Below are 23,614 nucleotides of genomic sequence, written 5' to 3' on the forward strand. Positions count from 1 at the left end.
CAGAACTTTCAGTTTCGCGTGTTTTAATTCACTTCTGTTTTTACTTAAAAAAAAAAAAAAGCCTTTCTGAATAGGAGCTGTCAATGTTTGGTTTTATTGGGGCTTTGCTTATTTGTTTTAACGTTGTTCAGAGGACAAGGTTCTAGACATAATTTTTTATTTGGAAAAGTTGACTTCAATCAGCCTTGAGAAAATTCAACTGGAATATTTGAAAAGATGACCTTGCTTTGTCTGGGCCAATGGAGATAAAAGGATGGGGGCTGGTGTGGAAGGTGGCTAGGGGATGGCAGATGGCAATATGTCCAGAAAACCGGAAACAGATGATTGCAGCACGAGAACAGTCAGGAACAATACTTAAACATGGCTATGGCTGCATTCCAGTAAAACCCACAGGCCTGTTTGGTGGCCCCTGCTACGTATTGTACATGGACACATAACATGTAGCAAAAGTGCACAAGCGTAAGAACATGTATGGGAATTTTAAAACTTTAAATTCAAGACAGTGAATTGAATGGTGAAGGAGGAAGGAGATCGGGAGAAATATACAGAGGGCTTTTACTGGAAATGTTCTATTTCTTTAAAAAGACAAAAACTGAAGCAATATGGCATGTTAAGATTTAGTGATGGGTATAATTATATTGTTACATTCTTGTACGTGTAAAATACATCATTAGAAAACATGAGACAAATGCTCCCTTCCATTGCTATTACATCTCTAGGACTTTGGATGTCTTAGGCTACGTAGCAGTTCCATAGTGTTTACCTGCTCATATCTTAAAAAAAAAAAAAAAAAAAAGGCAAGGAAAGAAATATAATGCTGCAGAATAACTATGTTGGAACCATGCTAGAAGCTATGTCGTTCTTATCAGTCCAGGCAGAAGCCACTATTACTCACCTGAACAGAGCAGTAGGACAGTGTGGTAACCGCCCTCAAGAACAGTGTAATGCGTGGAGTTAAACAGCTACAGACATTGTGGGGCAGTGGAAATTAGTAACTGTCTGTGAGGTTTCAGAAAAGCTTCAGCAAAGACGTTGAAGCAGCAAAACAGTAGATCTAAGGAGTCTCAAATTTATCCCACCCGGCAATGGAGAACCACTGAAGGGATTAAGGAGAGAAGTGACACAGACCTGTTTTTTAGAAAGATCCCTTGAGTAGCAAGATGGAGGACTGCCTGGAGATGGCCAGAAAGAACAAGATGAGGCTGTTGTAACAGCCCAGGCCTCTGCCGTCAGAGAGGATGGACATCACAAACAGCACTCAAAATGATTCACCAAGGTAACAAAAGAAGATACCAGAACTTCTGTTCATGAACTTTCCTGGTATTTAATTTCAGTGTTTGCTGGCCTCCTCACATAATCCCTATGTCAGATGTTTTGTGGCACGTGAGGTTCAGGAAGAATCCTCAGAAAGTGTGCAAGTTCCACAGCATGGTGGGTATTGGTACCAACACTCACCACTGCTGTGTGGTGCAGTGCAGTCTGTGCGTTAAAAAATGACATCTCTGTGGTTAATTTCATAAAAAGTAGATCTTATTTTAAATAGGATCATAATTAAACTTGACAATAAGCTGGTGAGTAACCACATGCCTCAGAGTTCTCTGGTTATCATCTGGCCAAGCACGTATAAGATTTCTAGAACTTGAAGAGCAGTTGTATATTTTTCTTTCACAAAAAATACGGTGTTTCAAGGTTGCTGATCTTTTCTGGGACGGCAAATGTCTGTTAACAGTATGGCACCTAGAAGATTTTCCAAAAATATGCATACCTGCTCTTTCAAGGTGAAGAATGTGTCTTAACAAAAGCTAGAAACTAGGTTTTTTCTTTTTTTTTTTTTTAAAGAAACTATGTTGAGTGCATTATGAAAACAGATGTTTGGCAGTGATTTCATCCTTATGTTACTCTGTTGCCAAAAAGATATAAAAGTGTCGCTTATAAAAACTCTCATATCTATACGCCAGCAGTTCTCAATTTGTGGTCTCAGGACCCTTGAGGGTCCCCAAGACCTTTTCAATGGATCTATGAGTTTAAAACTATTTTCACAGTAATTCTCAGACATTATTTGCCTTGTTCGCTCTTACTGACAAGAGCCCAGCACGGTTTTCCGGAGGCTACGGAACATGTGACATATAGCATGTGACTATACCACTGTCCTCACAGCTAACAGAGTGTGTGCTTGTGTATTATGATTTTAAATTTTCTCAGTAATTTTTAATACATTAATTATCAATGGACAAAACCCACAAAAAAGAAAGTTCTCTGGGGTTTCATAATTTTTAAACTTATAAAGAGGGTCCTGAGACCAAAAAGTCTAAAAATCACTACTATATACTTAGAAAATTTAGTAACAGAATATTCTAACTTGTTTAACATATTTCAAACAAAAGGCTTCCATGGGTTTTTAAGCTATGTTAAAAATACATAAACATGCCATCTTCCCATTATTTTGTAAGGAAAACTGCTATCAAGAAAAAGGGAAATTTACTGACATATAGACAAATAAGGGTAAGACAAGGCAGTCGACAACATTTAATCAGAATAACATAAATTACGTTGCGCAGAAGTTCGAGGGGGAGAAACTCCTGTCAGCCAGGATGACCAGGGAGAATCCTGAAGGAGAACAAATTGGAATTAAAACCCCGTTATCACATTTACAAACATATTTAGAAGACTGAGGAGGAGCAAAACTTCAGGGCAACAGTCGGCAGTGAGGAGGACAGGCGAAGGAGGGGCGCACACGTCAGCAGCCCAGGCAGACAGAACGTCAGAACGTCAGTGACAAGAGCATCTGCATGTGTGCAAGTGTCACTTCTGATTGATGGCTGGGAAAGGCTGAATGGCCACATATAATCTGTTGGGATATGAAGAATGCTTAAATTGGTATAATATTCATACTAACCAACTCTTCCCCTCATGATCTCAGAATAATTCCCTATGCCTAACCTGCCCAGACCAGCGTCATCAATCAATTAAGATGTGTAAATAAAGCCACGATGTTGGCAGTGGTTATTTCTAGGTGGTGCGATTTTAGGCTGATGATCACCTACCATGAACCAGGTAATACACTTCAGGTTAAGAATCTTAAAACTATTATTTTTATTATAATAGGTCCCTCATGTATCCAATAGTACAAGACCAGGCATTTTACACTTATTTGCTCAGATTTTCAGAACAACCTGGCAAGGTAGGGATTTTTATCCCCATTTTACAAATTTGAAAGCCAAGACAACACAAGAGGTCCTGAAGCCTGCCCAAGGCCATACTGTAGAAACTGGTGAAGCCACAATGGAAATCCTGGTCTGCTGACTCCTGTACCCCTGGAAAGGACGTGGACATGCCCCTCCTATTACTGCAGTAGTCTAACTGATAACCTTCCCTCCATTCTAAGCTCTCCTCATACATAAATATTTTACTCTGTGTAGCAGGTGTGGTACTATGGTTGCAAACCTTAGAACTTCCCATGTCAGGGAGACAGGACATTCACTCCTCTCCTGCCTCCACACACAGTGATCTTCCTAAAAGGCAAAGCTGATAAAGTCATTTCCTACCTTCAAATCCTTCAGTGGCTCTTCCTTCTCATCAGGATAAACTCCTGAACTCAAAAGTCTTCACAATTTGACCTCTGCAGCCCCCACACACTCCCGAACACATCCTGTTCTCCTGCCTCGTAAGCATCTTCAGGACGTAGCCACATTCTCTTGTGTTTCTAGGCCATTACATACATTGTTTCCTGCCTGAAAACCCATATTTGCCCAGCTAATTAGTTGTTTCAAGACTTAGGTGTGAGCTTCTCTAGAAAACCATTATTTATATTCTCTGTGTGACATCAGGTCCCCTTTGAGGGGATCCCACAGGACCTTCAAACAAAGCCTGTTACACTGTATCCTGACTGCTGGTTTACTGGCTTCTGGTCCTACCAGACTAGAGGCTCTCTGAGGCGTGTGATAAGCCTTTTACATTTATAACACCGTGACCTAGCACAGAGCCTAGCACAGAGTTCATGTTCAATAACTCTCTGTGGGATGACAAGGGAGCCTAGTATAGTGGAAGCTACAGACACATATACAACAAAGTAAAATAAAATATGATATATACAAAAATAAGAAAGGTGTGGCAGGATGCGATCCAAGGAAGGGGGAACAGGTAGGAAAATCTGGGGGAACCCTTCTGCCTACATCCCTGGGATTTTCTTACCTGATTTCTCAGTTTCTTCAAACCCTGCTGCTGCTACTGATCATGATCATGTCTGTTTACTTTGAATTACGTACTATGCAAAGCACTTCATGCAAAATGAACTCGTAATCACCCTATGCATTTCCCTGATGAGGAAACTCAGACCGAAGACACATGCTCAGTATCAGGCAATCAGTGGCAGAAGCCAGATTTCAATCCATTCTTTCATTTTCTTTTTTGAAAGTGAAATCTCCTCCCCAAATACCAAAGTTTTACAGCCTCCATTAAACCCAATTAAACTAATAAGGTTGGACTAAGATCCTTTTTGTTTTAACCATTCAGGTGAAAATGTACCTCAAGTTATTACACACTTCCTGGCTTCCTAAATTGAATATCTTGAATAAAATTTAACTTTTTGTGGACGCCTCAGGACCATTCCTGTGTTCATTACAGAGGGCGCTGTAAAACAGCAATGCTCTTGGGAAAGACCGTGCTATGGCTGGAATAGCACTGACTGCCCTTGTAGCAACGGCCTTGGCCTGTTTGCCTCTAATGGAGTTCTGACTTCCTAATTCACCTTCATCCCATGCCGAGAGCTATTATTTCTTGCTACTGTTAATATGTTTCTCTTCAGTAGCCCATCTGATTTTACTACCTCTGATCTTCCATGGGCTGTGCTACTCCAGGAAGATGTAGCAGACATTAGTGCTGTCCAACAGTTATTTCTGGCTTTTTGCTTTCTGGGCACATGCTAAGACTGCAATTTCCTGCCCTTCTTTAAATTAGGCATGGCCACATGACTTGCTTTAGCCAATGATACATAAATGAAAGTGACATGTGCCACTTCAGGACAGAAACTTTAAAAGCCACTGTCCTTTGATCACCATCTTCCACTCGATAAAAATGATCATGGAAACACCATGTTAAGATGGAGTTCCCATCAGCCTGGGTTCCTGAGTGACTGAGAGGAGCAGACTTACCTGTGCAATCATGCTAGACACGAGGCATGAATAAGAAGTCAACTTTTGTTCTGTTAAGCTACTGAAATCTTGACAATTTTTGTTAATTCAGCTTAATCCAAGCTATCCAGATCAATGTACTCTCTCAGTAAGGAATTCTCTCACATAAGGAAACTTATTTACAGATTTTATGATGAAAGTTTTGGCTGTGTAAATAATTTTGTTTGCATCCATCCTGGTTCAAAGCTAGGTTCAATGTAAAATATTGCCAAGTACCTACTATGCATGTACAAAACACTGTGCTAGATGATGCAGATAGCCCATGTCTTGGAAAAGCTTCAGTCTTACGTTGGCAGCAGACGAAAAAAGGCAGGCTCTAGTGTTATGATGGTTTAAAGGAGATACAAGTCCCATCTAGATGGTAAGAAAAGCATAGGAAAACTTCACAAAGAAAGTTCCATATCAAATGGCCCTGAAACATGGGTAAAAACCAACAATTAGAGATTCAAGGTGGGGGGTGGTCACTGAAGATAGAAAAAGCAACATGAGCAAAGATTTGAAGTAAACAGCAACACACAAAGAGCAAATAGTTCCACTGACCCAGAAATATTAAAAAAAAACTAAGGAAATGGCAAATAGTGCTTTTACCCACACTGCCCAGGCCAGGCTGGTCTGTGCTTAACTCAGCAGATGGTGGTAAGCCATCAGAAGTCTAGGCTGAGGCAGTTAGTTACCAGGAGGTGACAACAGTACACAGGATAGATGGGAGGAAGGGGGCGGGGAAAGGCTGGGGGGTTTCTGCAGTAATTCAAGAGAATGTTATCAATGGCCCCAAATCAGGGTGATGACAGTAGGCAGAGAAAGAAGCTAGAAAAGAGTGTGGAGGTAGCAGCAACAAGAGCTGGCAACCAGCTTAACACAAGGGACGAAAAGAAGAAAGGCAAAAATGAATCTTGGGGTGAGGATCCTGGGTAGCTGAGAGGTTAATCAGAAAAGTCACAAGGCCAAATGCAGTGCTACTGTACATGGTTCTAATGGCTAGCTCCAGCTTCATCTGAAGTACTACTTCTTTATACTTTGCTCTACTGAGGACAAAGTTACCTCCTGATTTGATGCTATCAACCTATCTTTTTTGTACAACCTCATCTCCTACTTTGTCCAGTAAGAACATCCTGAAACCACCCATGATCATTTTCGGTTCTCCTCTGCCACCTTTCCCATCTTCACCTTCTCATTTCCTCACTTCTGTCTCTTCACCACCCAGGCCTACCCATTCATGGCTCAACTCAAGCCTCAGCTCCCCTGTGAAACTTTCCTCAAACACATGGATTTCTCCTTTCCCCAAATTCTCATAGTCCCTACTGTTTTGGAATTCCAGAGACCACATTATTAGTGATCATTTTCCTGTGTACCCTTTATCCCCACAACTATCTCGCAGGCCCATTAGAACAAGCCTCATACAATAATACAGGTCATGAGGTCCCCACAGTTTCATTGCCTTGCACACAATATGCACTCAGTAGACACTTTATTGATGATGCAGTCACTTAGTCTCTAAGAATATGCACGCCTTTTCCCCTCATTAATAATTTTCTTTTATTAAACCATGGTGAGACATTTAGACATGAGAAATAGAAAGATTCATCAGTTAATACTTCAAAATACCCTTGAGTTCAGAATCTTTCATCTTAGGAGCTGCTACTGCCTTAAGAGATTATTTGAAAAAACCATTTGGTCATAAATTTTTGTACCAACTTCCTTTTAATCCTTTTGATTTGAAGATACACCAAACAAGGCAATAATCATCACTCCAAGGTGATTCTGACTTAGAAATAACCTAATTTTCCATGAGGACTGTTTCCTTTCAGGAACCTAATCAGTGCTTTTTTTTTTTTTTTCCTCCCAGCTTGGTGTTCAATCAGCTATAGTAAAGATAACTCAAAGTGAATCCACAGAAAAGTTCGTATTTCTTTACAAAATAACAGCTACCTTCGTTGGTCTCTCTCTCAATTAATAACAATGATTCAGTTCATAAGTTTCAGTCCTTCATACGTGCGAGTAACACAAACATAAATGAGGTTTATTAAGGAACTATAAAAAAAAGGGCACTGTTGTAAAAAGGAATTCGAAATATTCGTAGGATACTATCCCAATCAAACTTACTTTCATCACTAAGATATTTCCTCCTACAAGCATAATCACAGAGTAAACAATGGGGAGAAGTACCACAGGAGAGAAAGCAGAAGGCGGTAGTCTGTCAATCAAATTGACCCCGGGCCCCTGAACATCTGGAGGCTGGTAGAGCAAAAAGCAATGACAACTGCTACCCGTATGCTGCTGATTCCCACTCAGGCTTTCCACTTTTCCTCCCTCTTCCCATAGAGAAGGCCCGCCTGACATGTCCTTCCTCTGCGCCAAGGTGCGCAGCGCTGCGGGGTCTCGCGCGCTGGTGACCTCAGACCGCTCGGCCCAGGTCCAGCCGTTCTCTCTCCCGAGGCCTGGCAGTCCCTACCCTGGCGAGGTCGTCCAGGGCCCGGGCTCCCTGCCCGAGCCCCCAGTCAGAGCCAGACTTCATTATTCAGAGATGGCGGGGCCGCGCCCGACCCCTCCTTTCCTAGCAGCAGCGCGTGCGGGCTCCGCGCCTCCCCCCGGACCCGGAGACCGAGGGCGGCGGGGGAGGGGAGGGGCGGCGCGGCAACCGTTAGCCGCGGTGATTGCCCTCCCGACGCGCGCAGGACCCGCCCTTACCGCAGCGGAGAGGGAGGCAGGGAGGAGGCGGCGCCCGGCTCAACGCGAGCGGGAAGGCGGGGGCGACGGCGGAGGCGGCGGCGGCGGCCGCGGGGGACCCCGGCGGGCGCCCACGACGCGGTGGGCTGCCTGGGCGCCGCCATAGTGGGGACGCAGCGGCGGGCGGAGCGCACGGCCGCGACCCGGGTACGGCGGGACCACCAATCCCGCTCTCCGCCTCAGCGCCGGGCATCAGCGGCCAATCGGCGCACGGGCGCCGGGCGGGGCGCACGGCTGACCAATGCCGAGCTGTGCTGCAGGCCGTGGGCGGGCGCAAGCCCCTAGCAGCCCACTAGGCACGGGAACCCAGTTCTCCGACCCGGCCACCCCTCCCGGGGGCCAGGACTGGGAAGCTCGAGCGGACGCCCAGCACTCTACAAGGAGCCCATCCGCCACCTTGAGCAATCCTCTTTCCCCGGCTTGACGCTCCGGAGAGCGCGCTGACCTCTGACGGCCGCGGGGCTCGCTGTCCGCCGGGACGACCCTGTTTCCTCGCCCATGCGGGGGGCGAGGGGCCACGATCTTTCCACGCCGAGGGACACAGGCATCAGCCCGGAGCCAGGCTGAGTCCCAAAGCTGTGGGACGTCCACGAGCTGGGTGACCTTGCCCAGTCCTGTGGGTTAGGGAGGACAGAGGTCACTGGCTGCCCTTATTTATCACTAACTTTAGAGCCTCGCAGAAAATTTTTAGTCTGGGCATAGGACCACTCGGCCCCGACTCGTCTACCCTTTGCAGCTCTGGCGGTCCCAGCTCTCCCACCCCACTCCCTCATTCCCGCAGCTGAGCCCTGGCATCCTCCTGGGGCGCAATTTAAAAGGAAATTCTTCCCAGGGGATTTACAGAGAGAGGAGGAACTGTCAGGCTGTGATCCATGACTGCAAAGGAAGGCAGTTTGCCCTGGCAAGAAGGCTTCTGAGGGGAGCCTGCCTAAGACCTGCTGGGCGCTTCCCTGGAGTCAGCCAGTCCTCTGAGCCCAGGCCTCACTGCAGGCAGGAGAGACAGCCTGTTCTGTGTGGTTTGAGCATCATCACCTCTTTAAACTTCAGTTTCCCAGGGGGTTAGAACATTAGGCCAAAATAAAAGTAAGTTTCTAGAAAAAAAGCTGCTGAGCAAGAACTCGACAGGGGTTACACCAAACACCCCAACTCTGCCTGTCGTTCAGTAGGGCTGGGGATGCTAGGGTCAGTGAGAGGTAAGGAGGTCTGGGACCCTCCTTACCAAGTCTGGGGAAGTGTTCCTTCCCTCCAAAGATGTGTGCTCCCAGGGATTGCCAATCCATTAAGTCCTGGCTCTGTCTACTCTCCCCTAGGAATCCTTAGGTGCTGGACAAAAAAAGTCAACCTCCCTTTCACGGCCCCAGGAGGGAGGGAACTGGCATAGAAGAGTATCTTTGAGACCTGCTGCTCCTCCCTTCCCCCACAACCAGACACCAGGTGACAACCACCTCCCAAGCTCCAGGACACAAAGAAGCATTGAATTGCTGAGCTGACCCGCACCTGGAAGGAGCCAAGAAATAGGGCCTAGTACCTGGCTGTCCAAGACCAGCTGGAACAGCTCTGTTGTGCCCAATTCACTGAACCCTCCTTGCCCTGCTGCTGCTCTATCCTTGTCCACCTGGACCTCAGGAACTCACTGGGGGGTCAAAGGGACTGGGTCTTCCCCCAGGGAAGCATCTCTCCAACTACAGGAAGCTCAGAACAGCTTCAGAACCCACCTGGGGATCGACGCCTTGCTCTTCAAGCACCTAAAATATACTGCTTCCTTTCAGGCTAGCTCCACAATTTTGATGGAACAGACACCGGCATAAACTTGTATCTGTTCAATGAAGTTAACAAGTTGGGGCAAGATGAGATCAAATTCAGTTCTACAAGGCTGTGGAAGTGGCCTGGTCCTTCCTCTTACTACCTCTTCCTCCCCATCACTAAGGCAAGGAAAGCAAAAGGAGGTACTCATGGCCAGATGTGCCTCTGCTCCCCAGGTCCCACCATACAGAGCCACAGGACCAGAACTTGACAAGCAACCCATCTCTTCAGGAGGGCTTCCTGGATCCTGCCTTACTGAGCCTTCATAAAATACACGGCCCTGTTCCATGGCCTGTGACTAGATACACTCTCGGCCTGACCCTGGGCCACTCGGGCTCCTTGGGGCAGATACAGCCAAACCTCTGCTCAATATATTTTATTGCTAAGGACAAGGTGATGCACCGGTTTTCAAAATAATTTGGTTTATAGCGTTCATACGTAACAAAAAATGGGGAAGTATTATAAATCTGATTCTTGTATACACAGGGTATAAGTGTGAAGCCCTCCGATCCTGGACCCAGGCAAACAAATTCATGAGGAGCAAAAACCTGTTTAACCCCTTCAGTGTTGCCCTCCAGTCCCACCCACCCCCCAAATCAGCTCCCTCCCACCCCCAGACCAGAGGCACATCTAAACCTGCCCCAGTCTCCAGTGGCCCCAGTTCATCTTAACCCTCCCAGCCCCTGCATGATTGCAATTTTCTGTTGACAGAATCACCCACCAGGCTCTGCCTGCTTCCATCATTAGAGTCCCCCTTCAGGGTCTTCCCCACCCACATCCTCTAACACTGTCCTCAGCGGCTCCATGCCTAGCGTGGTATTTACAGGCACACACCCACGCAACCCCCATCTTCTCCTTCAAGAGAGGGCCAAGAAGTGGCCTTAACTTCTCGGCATCTCATTACTTTGCCAGCACTCCCTTGAGGCAGTTCCAGGGACAGACAGATGCCACACCCATCTCCAGCCAACCCCCAGGAGCCCTCACTCAGCTAAGCTGAGGGCAGAATTTCACATTTTTGTTGCCCTGGATAGGCAAGGAAGAAAGTAAAGGCCAGGGGCTGGCAGAAGCTGGTCCAGACCAAGCACACACACGCACACACGCACGCGCACGCAAACACACACACACACACACACACACACACACACACACACACACACACACATAAATACAAAAGGGTGGAGGGGCAAGCACCAGCACCTCTGCCTAGTTGGTGCAGGTGATCATTAGGAAGCTTAAGTCCTAGGCCAGGAACAGGGCAACCAGCCCAGCCAGCACAGTCGACCCCATTCTAGACCGGGGCCAATGCAGCCACAGCGTTCCAGTGCTCAGCCCATCCGCTGGGAGATCAGTGGCTGTTGCCACATGTCCAAGAACGGCTTGTCCTTTCACTACAGTGGAATTCGATGAGGGTGGGGTGAGAAGATGATGGGGTCGGTTATTTCATTCCTTTTCATTTTACAATTCACTTTTAGAGACTTCAGAGTTCCAAGTGGCTGCTGTGCTGTGGAACCCCAGAGTGCTTTCGGCTTGACAGCTGGGAATCTCTTGGCCACTGGAAGCATCTACTCCATGATGGCCCGGTACAGTGCAGGCTCGATGTAATCTTCCCGGTATCTTGAGTTGATAACTCGCTGCCGTTTCTTTTCCTGCTTAACCTCTTTCTCTGTGAAAATCTCATTGAAGCGCATGTCTGAGGCTACTGACTGCAGAAGAACAGGCAAGCCAAATGAGCCCTTTGTGGCCAATCATCCCAGAGAAAAAAGCCAAAGGAACACATTCTTTTGTTCCCTCCCTCCCAGATAGGAACCGAGGGCACACAGAAAACACACTCACCAGTCTAGACTTGACTCTCTTGGGAAGCTCTTCATCCAGCGTATACACATCATCTCTCTTAACCACAAGCTGTGAGCCATCCTCAAACTCCACCTACCAAGGAAACAAAGGCCTTTGGCCAAGATATCCTTCCCTCTCTCCCTGGTCCACCACTCACAGTGCAATTTCCTGCAGTCGCAGGAAGGGTTTAGAACACTGAAGTAAAGCCTGCCATGTTTGAAGCCATACCTGGCAGACTGGACACAGGGCAGTCCTTAGCACTCCCAAAAGCAAATACCTGCCTCTGGCCCAAGAGGAAACAATGAATTAATCAAGTACCCTCCCCCCTCCCCCATCCCCAGCAAAAATCTTTGGCTACCTGATACATCTGGATGGGGTGGGAGGCCACAAACTTGGCTCCATAGACTTGGCCGTCAGTCCATCTCACTTGGACTACTTCCCCTTCAGCAGGTGGACCCAACTGGAGACAGTCCTGACTCTGAGGGAACAGGAAGGGAGAAGAGTGAAAGAAGGTCCACCTTCTAAAGACCTGCCCCAAAGTTGGCCCCATATCTCTGCTGGCTACTGCTTCTTGGTCAACGAAAAAAGTCAACTTAGTAAACTCAATAAAGGTAGATGACAAGTGCCACGATCAAGAGTCCTTCTCACATTCCTTCGACTGTGTCTCTTTTAAGGGACAGGGCTCTTCCAGGAACAAACACTCAAACTGCGCTCAGCTATTTTAAGAAGTGGGTTCTTAACAGGAACACCTACCAAGGGACTTGGCAAAAAAACTTTAGGACTCTTACTCCCTGCAGAAGGGAGTACCCTTGCTGCAATGCCAGCAGAGGGCTTGGTATAAAGTGGGAGGTCAATGTACGAGCGTGTTCATGGTAGCTGAATGAAAGGTCTGATGGGCAGACCGGGGAGAACATCCTTGGGAACGTGGCCTGAAAAGGTACACACAGGGGAGGGAGCAGGACAGAGTCTAAAATGAGGCAATATTCAAACTGCTCTTACCAACTTCACTACTACTGACAAGAGTTAGGAAGGTTCTATACTCCTGCTCACTTACTGAGTAGAAATGGTTGTATACTGTGCCCATCACTGACTAGGTACTCAGTAACTATAATGTGTATAAATTCAACAATCAGGTAGAAAGTATTGCCCCCCCCCAATCTCAGGTGGAAGTTTTAGCTAGCCCAGTATGTGATCCTTGATAAGTCACTTAAGTTCTCAGAGATTAAGTTTCCTCTCCTATAGCAGCAGCTCTTAAAGTGTGGTCTGCAGACCAGAGGGGTCCCTGAGACGCCCACAGGAGCATGTGAGGGCATGACGGTTTCCATAACAGCATTAAAACATTACTAGCCTCTTTCACTGTGTTGACATTTGCAGTGATTGTGCAAAACCTATCACAGGTACACCTGCTGGCACCTCAGCACAAACCAATGGCCCTGAGCTCTACTACGTGTTACTGCACTCTTAACCGCTGTGGACTCATACTGTAGGAAAAGGGGGGAAAACCTACTTTCACGTAACACTGTCCCTTGATGAAGCAGAAAAAGCATTACTTTTGTTAAACCTTAATCTTTGAGTTCATGTGTTAGTACCCAAAAGACACTTCTGCTGGACGCCAAAGCATGATGGTTGTCTAGAGGAAAAGCATGGTCTAACTGTTCAAGTTGTAAGAAGTAACTGCTTTTTTTCATTGAACACCAGATTTAAAAAAAAAAAAAAAACCAACCGACAAACTATGGTTATTCAGACTTGGGTACTGGCAAACAGCCTCCTGAAAATGAATGAAGTGGGCCTGTCACTTCGAGGAAAACAACTGACAGTACCACCAATAATAAAACCCAGGCTTTCAAGCGCAAATTAGAATTTCAGAAGAGTTGTATCACCACCATGAGCTTGAAGCTTCCTAAAATGTAAAGATTTTTCTCAGATCGATGATACAAATGAAAGTGATACTGCATCGTAAGTTGCATTTTTGATATAGCATCATAAAACTTAACATCTGGAAGACTGGCAGAGCCCACTGCATCAACGTGGATGATGGCACAAAATCATGCCTGGGTCAAAGACCCGTTCCCGGTGCAAGACAGACCCACGAACTTCAACGTAGTAGAGCACGCAAGGTTCGCTGAGCTGCTTTCAGATTCCACACTGCTTCTAGCTTTTGAGAAATAACCACTCGTTGAGCTTTGGTGTAGTAGCGAAGTAGAATAACCACAATCATCCGAGAGGCTATTTAAATACTCCTCCCCTTTTCAATTACATATCCCTGTGAGGCCAAATTTCTTTCATATACTTTAACCAAAACAATATACGGCAACAAACCGAAGATGTGACATTAAAAAGACACACAAAACTGTAGGAAAATGGCACTCTTCTCACTAATGTTTTTTGTTTTATTTAAAATGAAGTTGTTTTTCATTTTAAAAGGGACTACTTCAAATCACTTAATCTGTTTTAATTTCTAATGAGAAAATACTGACATACATAATTCAAACACACAAGCTCTTTGGCAATACAAGCTCTTTAAGTCCTCCGTAACTTTTAGAAGAGACCTGAGATCACTGTTCTCTGAGTCAGAGATAGCACCTACTTCTCAGAGTTGGAATGAGGCATGAGATACTTGGGTGAAGCACTTAGCATACGTAGTGCCTGGCGAACTGGAAAAGCTTTAATAAATCTTAGCTATTCCACTGCCACAAACACTGATACCACCTTATAACTAATGAGTGCTTTTAGCAACTAAGTTGCTAGTGTGGTATAAATGTGGGAAACACCTGTTGGTAAAGGAAGACGTGGCTTCCTCCCGCTACACTGGTGCTTAGTCTAACAAGAAAAGAAGGCAGGGTCGGGGGTGAGGATAGGGGAAACCTGAACTGAGTCCTCAGTCCTGAGCCAGGAAACCCAGGACTGGGTCCAGGTAGGGCCCCCAGTGTCTCAGGTGTTGATAACATAAGTAGGCCAGGGATGCCTCCAAGCAGTTTCTATTCAGCCCCAAAGCCTTCAACTATACAGAACCAAAAGCAAATTCCATACATCTACTAAGAAGACATGGTAGAAAAGAGTTCAGCTGGGTAATTCTCCCCCAAATCACACAGCTACTAAGCGATGCAGCTTGTACTGACAAACTGGTCTTATTCTGAAGCCTGGGCTGGAAACCACACCAGAACGCCTCCAGGAGTAGTTTAGACAGAAATACAAGCATGTTTCAAAGAACTACAGAAAATGCTGATTCCTAGAAGCTTCCAGAGGAAGCAAGGCATCTGAGTGGCACACAGTTTTCTCTGCACAGAAAGACCAGCACAAATGCTTTTCTGTTCAGGGAATGACTGATGGGACCATGGGCTTGGCTAGAAAAGGCAGGCAGGCCCACAGCCAGTCTGCCAGCCAGACTTAAAAATACCCCTGTTCCAAAAAGCCCAAGAAGCTCCTTGCAGACATTACCACTATGTCCTCGGGGTAGAGATTGTCGCTGAAGGAGCCGTCATCAAAGTTGACTTCATAGAAGGTTTCGGTGGTGAGCCTTACCACCTCACACTGGTAGAAGCGCCCGTTCTTGTGCTTGCTAATGACCTTCTGGCCCGCAGTGATGCTCTGCAAGGCCCCCTTGGCACGCTGGAAAAAACAGAGGCTTGGGTTAGGCCCACGTTGCCAGAGGCCTGGCAAATGGGCACCAAGATCAACTGGTTCCTCTTTACCAGGAAAAGATAAGCATGAGAATGGAAAAGTGAAAAGGAGTAAGAGATAGGAGCTGAACCAGGTCTCTCCAGATATCCACACCCCAGCCAGACATAAAAAAACCTAGTGTCATATTTTCGCCCATGAATGTAGCTCCTCCCCCGTTCCCAGTCCACAACTAGTCCTTATACCACCCTATCTTACACCAACCTCCCAGAACAGACCCTTGTGATTTCCCTTTTGTTGCAAGGAACTGACCAAACAGCACCTACTAGTGCACACAACTTAGACACACAGCAAAGTAGAGACTCAACATGTGATCTGAGGCCCAGGGCCCCCACACAACGTTCCACACAGGTCTTAGCACTAGCTCTACCCTCTGGGCTAGGGAACAAAGACTCAGGTCCCCTGGATGTCCTCAGCTGCATACGACAGACAAACAGCTCCCCATCACAAGGGCCCTGCCATCTCTGGGGCCCTCACATCATCCTTCTTCTCATTCTGAACTCGCCCTTGAGATCACAGAGCATGTGGCAGTCTAATGTCTAACCATTCCTCCCCAGGCTGCCCAGGCACTGTGCTCCAGCCATGCTGGCCTCCTTGCTGTTCTCTGAGCATGCGTGCCAAGCGTGCTCCTTCCTCAGGGTCTCTGTGCTGCTATTCCCACTACCTGAAATGCTACTGCCCAGTGCTCTGCACACTGGCTCCCTCACATCCCAGTGTCAACTTACTGACAACACTCCTTACCACCTCCTCTTCCATTCTCGTATCCTGCTATTTATCCCCACACTTCTTCCCATCTGACACGCTGTATTATTTACTTGTTTCTATATATCTTTCTACTGTATGAAATGCAGGAGGGCAGGGACTGTTTTTGTCTGGTTCACTAGACAAAACACACCTAAAACTGCCTAACATGCAGTAGATGCTCAATAAATACGTGAAGAATGAATTAGTGAAAGAAATAGTCCACAGAACCCCCAGCACCAACAGCATACAGCCGCCAAACCACTCTCCTGTTCCAGCGTGAAACTCCTATTTCCTTACCAGAGCCAGGACTCAAGAGTCCTCAGGCTTTTATTCCTCCAGAGCCCCATTTACACGCTGACAATTTTATCCCTCTTCCTAAGCTCCTAACCCACACCCAAGCACTTTTGCTCAATTAAAACATCTTTATGAAGAAAGGAGAGCCCAGTCAGCAGACTGGCCTTCATGATCCAAATGGTAGAGTTTATCCTCAGGGCTAGTGGTGCTCTGTCGTGTCCTTCCTTTTGTGATTGTTTCTGCCACATCGTGGACAAGCCTCTTATCAGCGTCTCCTTTGTTGGACTATACCTCACTGATGGTGGTCTCCTCCAGCTGCAGTCTGGCTTCTGACCTGACTGCCCCATGGAGCCACCGGTTTGGGGAACCCAGTGACCATGCTGCCAGCTGGCCCTCCCGCCAGCGCTGGCCCTCGGGAGCCCCCTGCTGGCCTGCTGGCTGTGGTGCTCTGCTTCCCTCCACCCCTCTGCTGCTCAGCTGCTCCCTCTGCCTCCTGCTCCGCCATCTGCTCCTTAGATTAGGAATCTCCAGAGCCCCGTTTCTAATGGGAATTAGATTTAACTATCCTGTTAAATGCTGATGATAACCCAGTCTTAATCCAGTTAATCCAGCTGCCTACTGGGAGCTCCATCAGATTCTCCTGCAATCTCAGTCTACAGGTTCTTTCCTCATTTTCATCTTCCTCCCTCCCCACTGCAAAATAGCCCAGCCCCATCTCAGCTCCTGTTTGCAGTTAATACCATCATATCAGCATCCCTTCCACCCTTCAAGGGAGCAGCCTGGGTCATCTTAAATTCACACTCCCTCACTCCCTCACCCTTCCTCTTCCTCCGTCCTCTCTCCCCATGGCAGTCAACAAACTGTGTCACAGTTCCACCCACTGTAGGAGCCCAGTGCTGGATGTGACCCTAAAGCTGTGCCTCTGTGCTCCCACTTCAGACCTCACTTCTCACCTTGGCTAACTGGTCTCCCTGCCTCAAATTCTCATTCCCTCAATCCTTTCTTCAAACAACCACCAGGGGAACTGTTAAAAAAGACAAATATATATATATATATATATTTCTAAATCATAATATTAGAGAAGCTCTCCACACCTTGAAGGACAGAGGTCAAGCTCCTAAGAATGGTGGCCCAGGGCCCTCATCCTCTGGCACTGCTTGCCTGTCCAGTGTCACCCCCGCCACGTTCCTGGAACCAGTCTTCCACTTCTGTTCTTCTGAGACTCACTCATTCTGTTTCTGAAGACTTGAAGGCCCTCTTGCTCACAATTCCTACTTACTGTTTAAGACCCACTTCAAATGTCACCTTCAACCCCAAACCCTTTCATGGATTTTGCACTGAGCTTCACCGTTTAGAGAAGTACAAAACCCTCTACTGTATGGGGGTTAATGGCTAACCGCTCTTCCCCCCAGTTCACAACACTTTACACAGAGTTTCTGCTATGTTCCTGACACTGTGTTAAGTACAGGGACACCGAGATTGATAAGACAGAGACCCTCAAGGAGTTTATCCGGAGGAGAGGCAAACAAGTGAACAGCTAATCAAAAGGAATCGACCACAGCAGCTGATGCCACTGGATTAGGAAGCACAAGGCAGGAAGGAGAGATGGACGGGGGCCACCCCCGTACCCATTAGCACGCTCCGCAAAGCATAACACTTGCTGACACAATAAACAGACAGCCTGCAGAGAAAACGGTCCTGGAAACCATCGAGAGGATTCTAGAATGGCACCCCCCTCACCTCCAAGTTGGGAATCTTGTGCCGAAAGCAGGTAATGAAGACAACAAAAGGCCAGTCATCTGGCTGCATCATCACACCCGCGGCCTGCGCACAGCTCACGTGGAAGGCGGTTGGGCAACGGCCGTGAGAGCACTGCACACAGCAGCCAGCGGTTCTTTTCCTCCGCTTCTTACAGAAGACACATTTCTATGACACAGGGAAAGCAAGCCAATGGTTCCAGGAACTAACAGTCCAGTTTCCTCTACTGTTCCCCTGCCCCAATGCAAGAGCCAACCCCCTTCCCAAAACACAAGGGCGCACACACCCTCTTTTAATCTTGTGTCTGACCACAGGTGTCCTCATGAAGTAGCTTTAGCCAGAGGACGAGACTCGTAAACCGTGACCAAAACCAAGGCCAGCAGAGGACGCCATCAGAAATGCTATGTCCCCGTCTACACAGAGACCCGGAAACAGGGATAGGATGTAGAGTCACAAGCCCATCTTTCTCCTTACCAGTTTGAAGCGGGGCAGGGGAATTTTGCTCACGTCCACTGGACTTCTTTCTGCAATGTTGACAAATCTCGCTTCCAGAATCGCCACAGCACATGAGACATGGACCCACCTGCCAAAACGCAAAGGCCATCTCAGTCTCTCTCTGGCTCCGAGGCCCTGGGGCCTTCTCTTCCTACGAGGGCTGCCGATAGAGCTTCCTGCCTTACTCGGCCTGACCACTAGACTTCCCAGCAAGTTCCTGAAACCCAATGAGGTAAGAACCAGAAGTGTCTCCACAATGATATGCGGAAACAGGTCCCCACCACACTGCCCTGGTCAGCACAGGGACATACTTCTTACACCACTAGCTCACAACCTGTTGCAAAAGGAGCAGAGCCAAGCTAACTGGGGAGTGAGAAGAAATTAGAGGGCCTAGGTGCTTCCTCAAAACATCTCCAACTATGTCCCAATCTGCCAGTAACCCCAGCCCGCCCTCCCCTCTAGGCCTTTGCCCAAACCTTTCCCCGGGCTGAAATGACCACTGCCTTCTGCTCCCTTCATCCACCTCAGACTGTAAGGTCTGGTGCAAGCCCCACTTACTCTGAGAGGTCAGTTCAATTAAAGTGAGTTCTGAACATTTGGGGAAATTGACATGCACCAAGATGAGATCAGCTAAGATGGCGAGAGATCTTAGAACCAGAGCAGGTGAAAACCTAAACAGCCAGTGTCAGGGCTCAGGGACACTGTCTGCAGTACGGACAGGGCTGTGGTGTGAGAGTGGGAACAGATTTGTTTTGCGTGGCCCTGGAGGGCTGACCAAGGGTTGTAAGGTCAAGGTGGGAGGTCCAAGAAGAGCCATTTCCACTCCAAATGAGGAAGAACTTTAACACCACTGTCTTCCAACTGTGAGAAACACAGTGACCTCAAGTTGTGGCAGCGAGTGCCTTTAAAGGACTGGAAGTAGCAAGCAGAACAGCACAAGGGGATTCCTGTGAGGCTGGAGGCCAGGCAGTGCATGTGCTCCAAGGATTTTAGCCGAAGCAGGAGCTTCACCTCATTGCCCATTGACCTGTGTGCACTAGCCCCTAGACAGCCGGCTCTTTAGGGCAAAAGCCTCAATCCCCTCACATTTCTACCTCAGAACCACTAAGCCAAGACCAAACACAAAAATCCAGCTCAGTGAAAGCGAGCTGCCCAACAGCCAAAAAGCCCAGCTCAGAGCTAAGGAACCCAGAGCATTCTGCAGATGTGAAGCAGTAGGGTAGGTAGGACGGGGATCTCCTCCTCGTCCCACTGTCCTCCTTAGGACACCCACCCTCATTCTAAACAGCAAGGGAGCCTGCCTGTCGAAAGGGCTCAGAGCCCACAGCCGTGGCTACCTCTGCACCAGCCCCCGTGCTAACACCATAACCACCCTCACTTCCAGCCGTGAAGCCCCTGGGTCACCTCCATGGGGCCTTCGTCCTCTCGTGAGTCCACCTGAGCTCCTCCGAGCAGAGGACGTTACTTCCAGGGCTGCCTCAGAGAGGAAGTAGAGTAGGAAGGCTCTGGGACCACTTGACTTCCCTTTTTCAAAATGAGTCTTGGAGATGCTATTTCAGCCCCAAACAATGTGCTTTCCAAGTCCTCATCAGTCGTGTCGGTGAACAGCCACCCTCCTCACGGTGTGCCCGCCTGCGGCTTCAGAGCTCTGAACTCACCTGTCGTCGTTGGCTCTCTGCAGGGCTCCTCCTCGTAATGAGCATAAACAGCAGTCCTGCCAAGAAGCAGGGAGGGAGAGTGGTCACCACGGGGTCGTTAACAGCCCATCTGCTCTCCCCTCAACTTCCTTTGGGCAACCGTGGCCCCCACATAAGAGAGCAGCCCACAGCATGCGGGGCCTCGCCAGCTCAGCCCTGTAACAGCACACCCCTGGAGGAAGACACGGAGGCCACGCGGGGCTAAAGCACACCAATTACTCCCCTGACTTAACATAATCCTCTTTGCCGGTACTATTTATTAATAATAACAATAAGCAGAGTCATGGATGACACTCTGCTCAAGCTGGAGGCATAGGGCTCTGACTGCCTCCTATGTGGGCACTGCCAGGCTCCAGGGGCGGTGGGACAGGGATGAAGAGAAGGCTATGAAATGAACCACCTGAGCCCTATTCTGATGCTCCAGCCTGATGGCTCAATTCTTTCCAGAGGGTTATGGTCCATCCACAGGAGGACCTCCACTTGGTCCTGACACAATGGAGCAAACAGTTTCCAGACTCCATTCTTGCCCTGCCACAGGTGGGCAAAGAACACTCTCACTGTCGTGGGGTTTTATTCTGACAACACTCCCTGACATCACTGTGTAACAGGCCACGTGCAGACTGCTGGGACATAAAGCCCACATGAAATAGTCCAGCCCTGAGCAAACTCCAGGTCTCATGGGGAGACAGCAACATCATGGAAGCACTCACCTCTTCCAAGGCATTGGCCGAACACCGAGAACACATCCAGTCTTCAGAAGCCTTTGCAGGGGGGACCCCATAGCAACCTAACAGAGACACCGAGATGGGCAAATTAAACCCAGATGTAAGCGTTAGAGTGAAGACTAACTCTTTCCAAATACTACCTCCCAAAGCTACGACCAAATCTTACAGAGACCCCTGAATTCTAGAGTCCGGGCCCCCACGATGTAGCCATATAGTACGCTCCAAAGTCTCAAAAAGTCAGAAACTAGATTCATGGGTACAAACACCTAGTGAGCACTGGGGACTGAGCCCCTCCTGGTATCTGTGACCAAGAGGACAGTCCAGGGTGGACAGTGAAAGCATGGACCCCAGAGTCCCAGGAAACTCAAGACTCAATTAGCACCAACCTCCCCAAGAACACAAAAGCAGTCTCTGCACTGAGGGACCAGGGAGGCCACTGGGAGGCTGCAGGGAGGCCAACAAGTGGCAGGACTGCCAGTGAGAAGTCCCACGCCACTGGGGCAGGATGTAGAGAAGAGGTGAGAGGCACTCACTGGCGTGGACGCGGACACTGCACTTCTTGCAGGAAACTAGAATGCTGGTGCCGTCCTCCTCAAGGTAGGGGGTAGACAGGTTGATGTCCGTGCTGCAGCCAGTCGAGGTGAAGCACATTTCTGGAATCAGTGGCTTGGTCCTCTGCTTCTGGGGGGCTAAATCTGAAGCATTTCCACAGTTCTGACTAAGGCCTCCAAACTCGACCTGAGGAGGGAGTAGGCACACACCTCAGTGAACATGCGCCAAGTCCTCAGCTCCCGCCTGCTCCATGGTAGAAAGCTGCTCCCTTCCTGACAAGGAACTGCTATGGCCCTTGGGTGCACAGCCATTATCCCAGAGCTGCTAATTGAAGTTACCTCTAATGACTCCAATTCAATTTCTCAGAGCAGCATCAAACGAAAGCCCCCAGGGGACAACTGAGAAAAGGGAGCGAGGTAAGAGGCAACTGGGATTTCAATCTCTCCAAACCAAGTGGTAATAAAATGCACTGAGATGTTAGCAGGCTGCTCTTGGGGGCTCCCTGGCACGGCTCGGCGGCCCCACCCAGGGAGAGGACCCAGAACAGGTGCTCCCAGCAGCCAGCACTGACTTCCTCTTGGGGCCCATGTCGGCAGTCATGTCACATGGCTGGAGCCCCATGTGCCATTCCTGGCTTGGGGCCCCGCCCCTTCAGGAAGAACATTATTATGTCCATGGACTTCCCTTGGCAAATGGCCTGACTGCAAGACTCTGCTGGCTCTGCCACTGGATGCCACCATCACCCCGGTTCCAAGGACGGGCCCAGAAATGTCGACCCCCAAGCCTATGCCACTCATAAAACTCTGAGCCCCACTCGGCAGATCTGCTGACAATACAGCCAGGCCATCTGCCTGCTTCCCTCACAGGCAAAGGCATAAAGTTCTTTGGGCTTTGTTTTTGGTCAATGGAAAGAAGTAATGAATTACTAACTCAAAGTGCATTGGTCTAGGTCTAAAGTTTCATTCTTTGGCAAACATGAACCTGGCTGCCAGGCTCTGTGGCGGCTACACCACTTTAACCGTCACCAGGGGACTGGTTAACAACATACCACCCTGTGCAGGTCCCAGCTGAGACTGAGTTAGCCATCTGGCACATGCTGCTGTGGGTGCCTTCCTGGCCTCCTAGAGCTGGACCCAAAGAGACCCATGATGGAGGAGCCATCAAACACCCCAGGGATGGGAGGGGCACAGCTGGGCTCAGCCACGGTGCCTTCCCACCCTTCCCCATCCTGCAGGCCCTCTGCTCCTACCCCTCCCAAGTTCCTTTCCAACACTGCCAACATCCATGGTAGCAAAGGAAAGAAGAGACAACATTGGAGGATCTGGCTTTTCATCTGAAGTTCAGACTAATTTAAAGAAATCTGCAGTCCTCCAGACTGACTGGCCAGAACTGCAACCCACTTGGGAGGAATCGTCACTGACCAGAGTAACAGAAGGGCAGGTTCCTCAGCAAACAATGACTGCCAAGGGCAGCAGGAAATCCCCCAGAGCCTAAGCCGCGCCCTCAGCTTTTCCCCAAAGCATTCTCGAGTAAAAACCCCGCACTGCTGACAGTTAACCACCTGGCAAAGCCTTTCCAGCACATGATGGGACAGAAGACACTAGGAAACATGCCTTTCCCTAAGCTATGCACCCCCCATTAAACCTAGCTTCCCTATGACTGCTGGTCCTGGGCCAAAAGAGGGGACGAGGTGGGCTTACCTGATGGTAAGTCTGAAAGATCATACAGACAGCGCAGTGAGGGGCCTGCTGGGCGATGGTCTCATTGAATTCCTTTTCGGCCTCGAAGTTTGGAGGTCGGTTCTGCCATAGCTGGCTCAGGGGCTTGGCCCAGGCCTCTGTCTCCTCAGCCTCCTCCTCGGGGGTCCCCTGTTCTGATATCTCTAGAGGACAAAGCAGAGGCAAGAGTCAGTCGGCACCAGGCCTGCACGTCTGTAGCTGTGCCTGGAGCGCAGATAAGCTCAGCCAAGGCTCATGGTCCCAGGTTGGGACTAACCAAGATCCTACGGGTGACAGAGGCAAAGGGCGGAAGTCATTTTCAAAAGACTCCTACAATACTTGGATGATGCCATGAGAGCCCTGGAACCCACAGCTACAACCCCTCCAATGATCTCACTTCT

At 48.5% G+C, this 23,614-nt stretch overlaps 2 protein-coding genes across 11 annotated transcripts in view; both read right to left on the reverse strand.

Moving 5' to 3' along the window:
* Window positions 1-8,026, reverse strand: part of ST3GAL3 (ST3 beta-galactoside alpha-2,3-sialyltransferase 3) — a 185,316-nt gene extending 177,290 nt beyond the window's left edge. For 4 of the 8 annotated variants that reach the window (XR_010383864.1, XR_010383863.1, XR_004140935.2 and 1 more), the window contains exon 1: window positions 7,878-8,026. The gene's annotated coding sequence lies outside the window, so the exon portion shown is untranslated. The remainder of the gene's footprint in view (window positions 1-7,877) is intronic. The other 4 variants (XM_031465607.2, XM_031465605.2, XM_031465606.2 and 1 more) reach the window with 1 other exon arrangement.
* Window positions 8,027-10,124: 2,098 nt separating this feature from the next.
* Window positions 10,125-23,614, reverse strand: part of KDM4A (lysine demethylase 4A) — a 39,124-nt gene continuing 25,634 nt past the window's right edge. For all 3 annotated transcript variants that reach the window (XM_064493656.1, XM_031465581.2, XM_031465582.2), the window contains 10 exons: window positions 23,196-23,377; window positions 21,477-21,681; window positions 20,929-21,005; window positions 20,180-20,235; window positions 18,501-18,609; window positions 18,009-18,194; window positions 14,991-15,161; window positions 11,911-12,030; window positions 11,553-11,645; window positions 10,125-11,422 (listed from right to left, as the gene is read on the reverse strand). In XM_064493656.1, the coding sequence (XP_064349726.1) occupies window positions 11,282-11,422; window positions 11,553-11,645; window positions 11,911-12,030; window positions 14,991-15,161; window positions 18,009-18,194; window positions 18,501-18,609; window positions 20,180-20,235; window positions 20,929-21,005; window positions 21,477-21,681; window positions 23,196-23,377 (1,340 nt within the window). In that variant the 3' untranslated portion in view covers window positions 10,125-11,281. The remainder of the gene's footprint in view (window positions 11,423-11,552; window positions 11,646-11,910; window positions 12,031-14,990; window positions 15,162-18,008; window positions 18,195-18,500; window positions 18,610-20,179; window positions 20,236-20,928; window positions 21,006-21,476; window positions 21,682-23,195; window positions 23,378-23,614) is intronic.

The sequence above is a fragment of the Camelus dromedarius genome, chromosome 14, assembly GCF_036321535.1.
Source record: "Camelus dromedarius isolate mCamDro1 chromosome 14, mCamDro1.pat, whole genome shotgun sequence".
NCBI lineage: Eukaryota > Metazoa > Chordata > Mammalia > Artiodactyla > Camelidae > Camelus > Camelus dromedarius.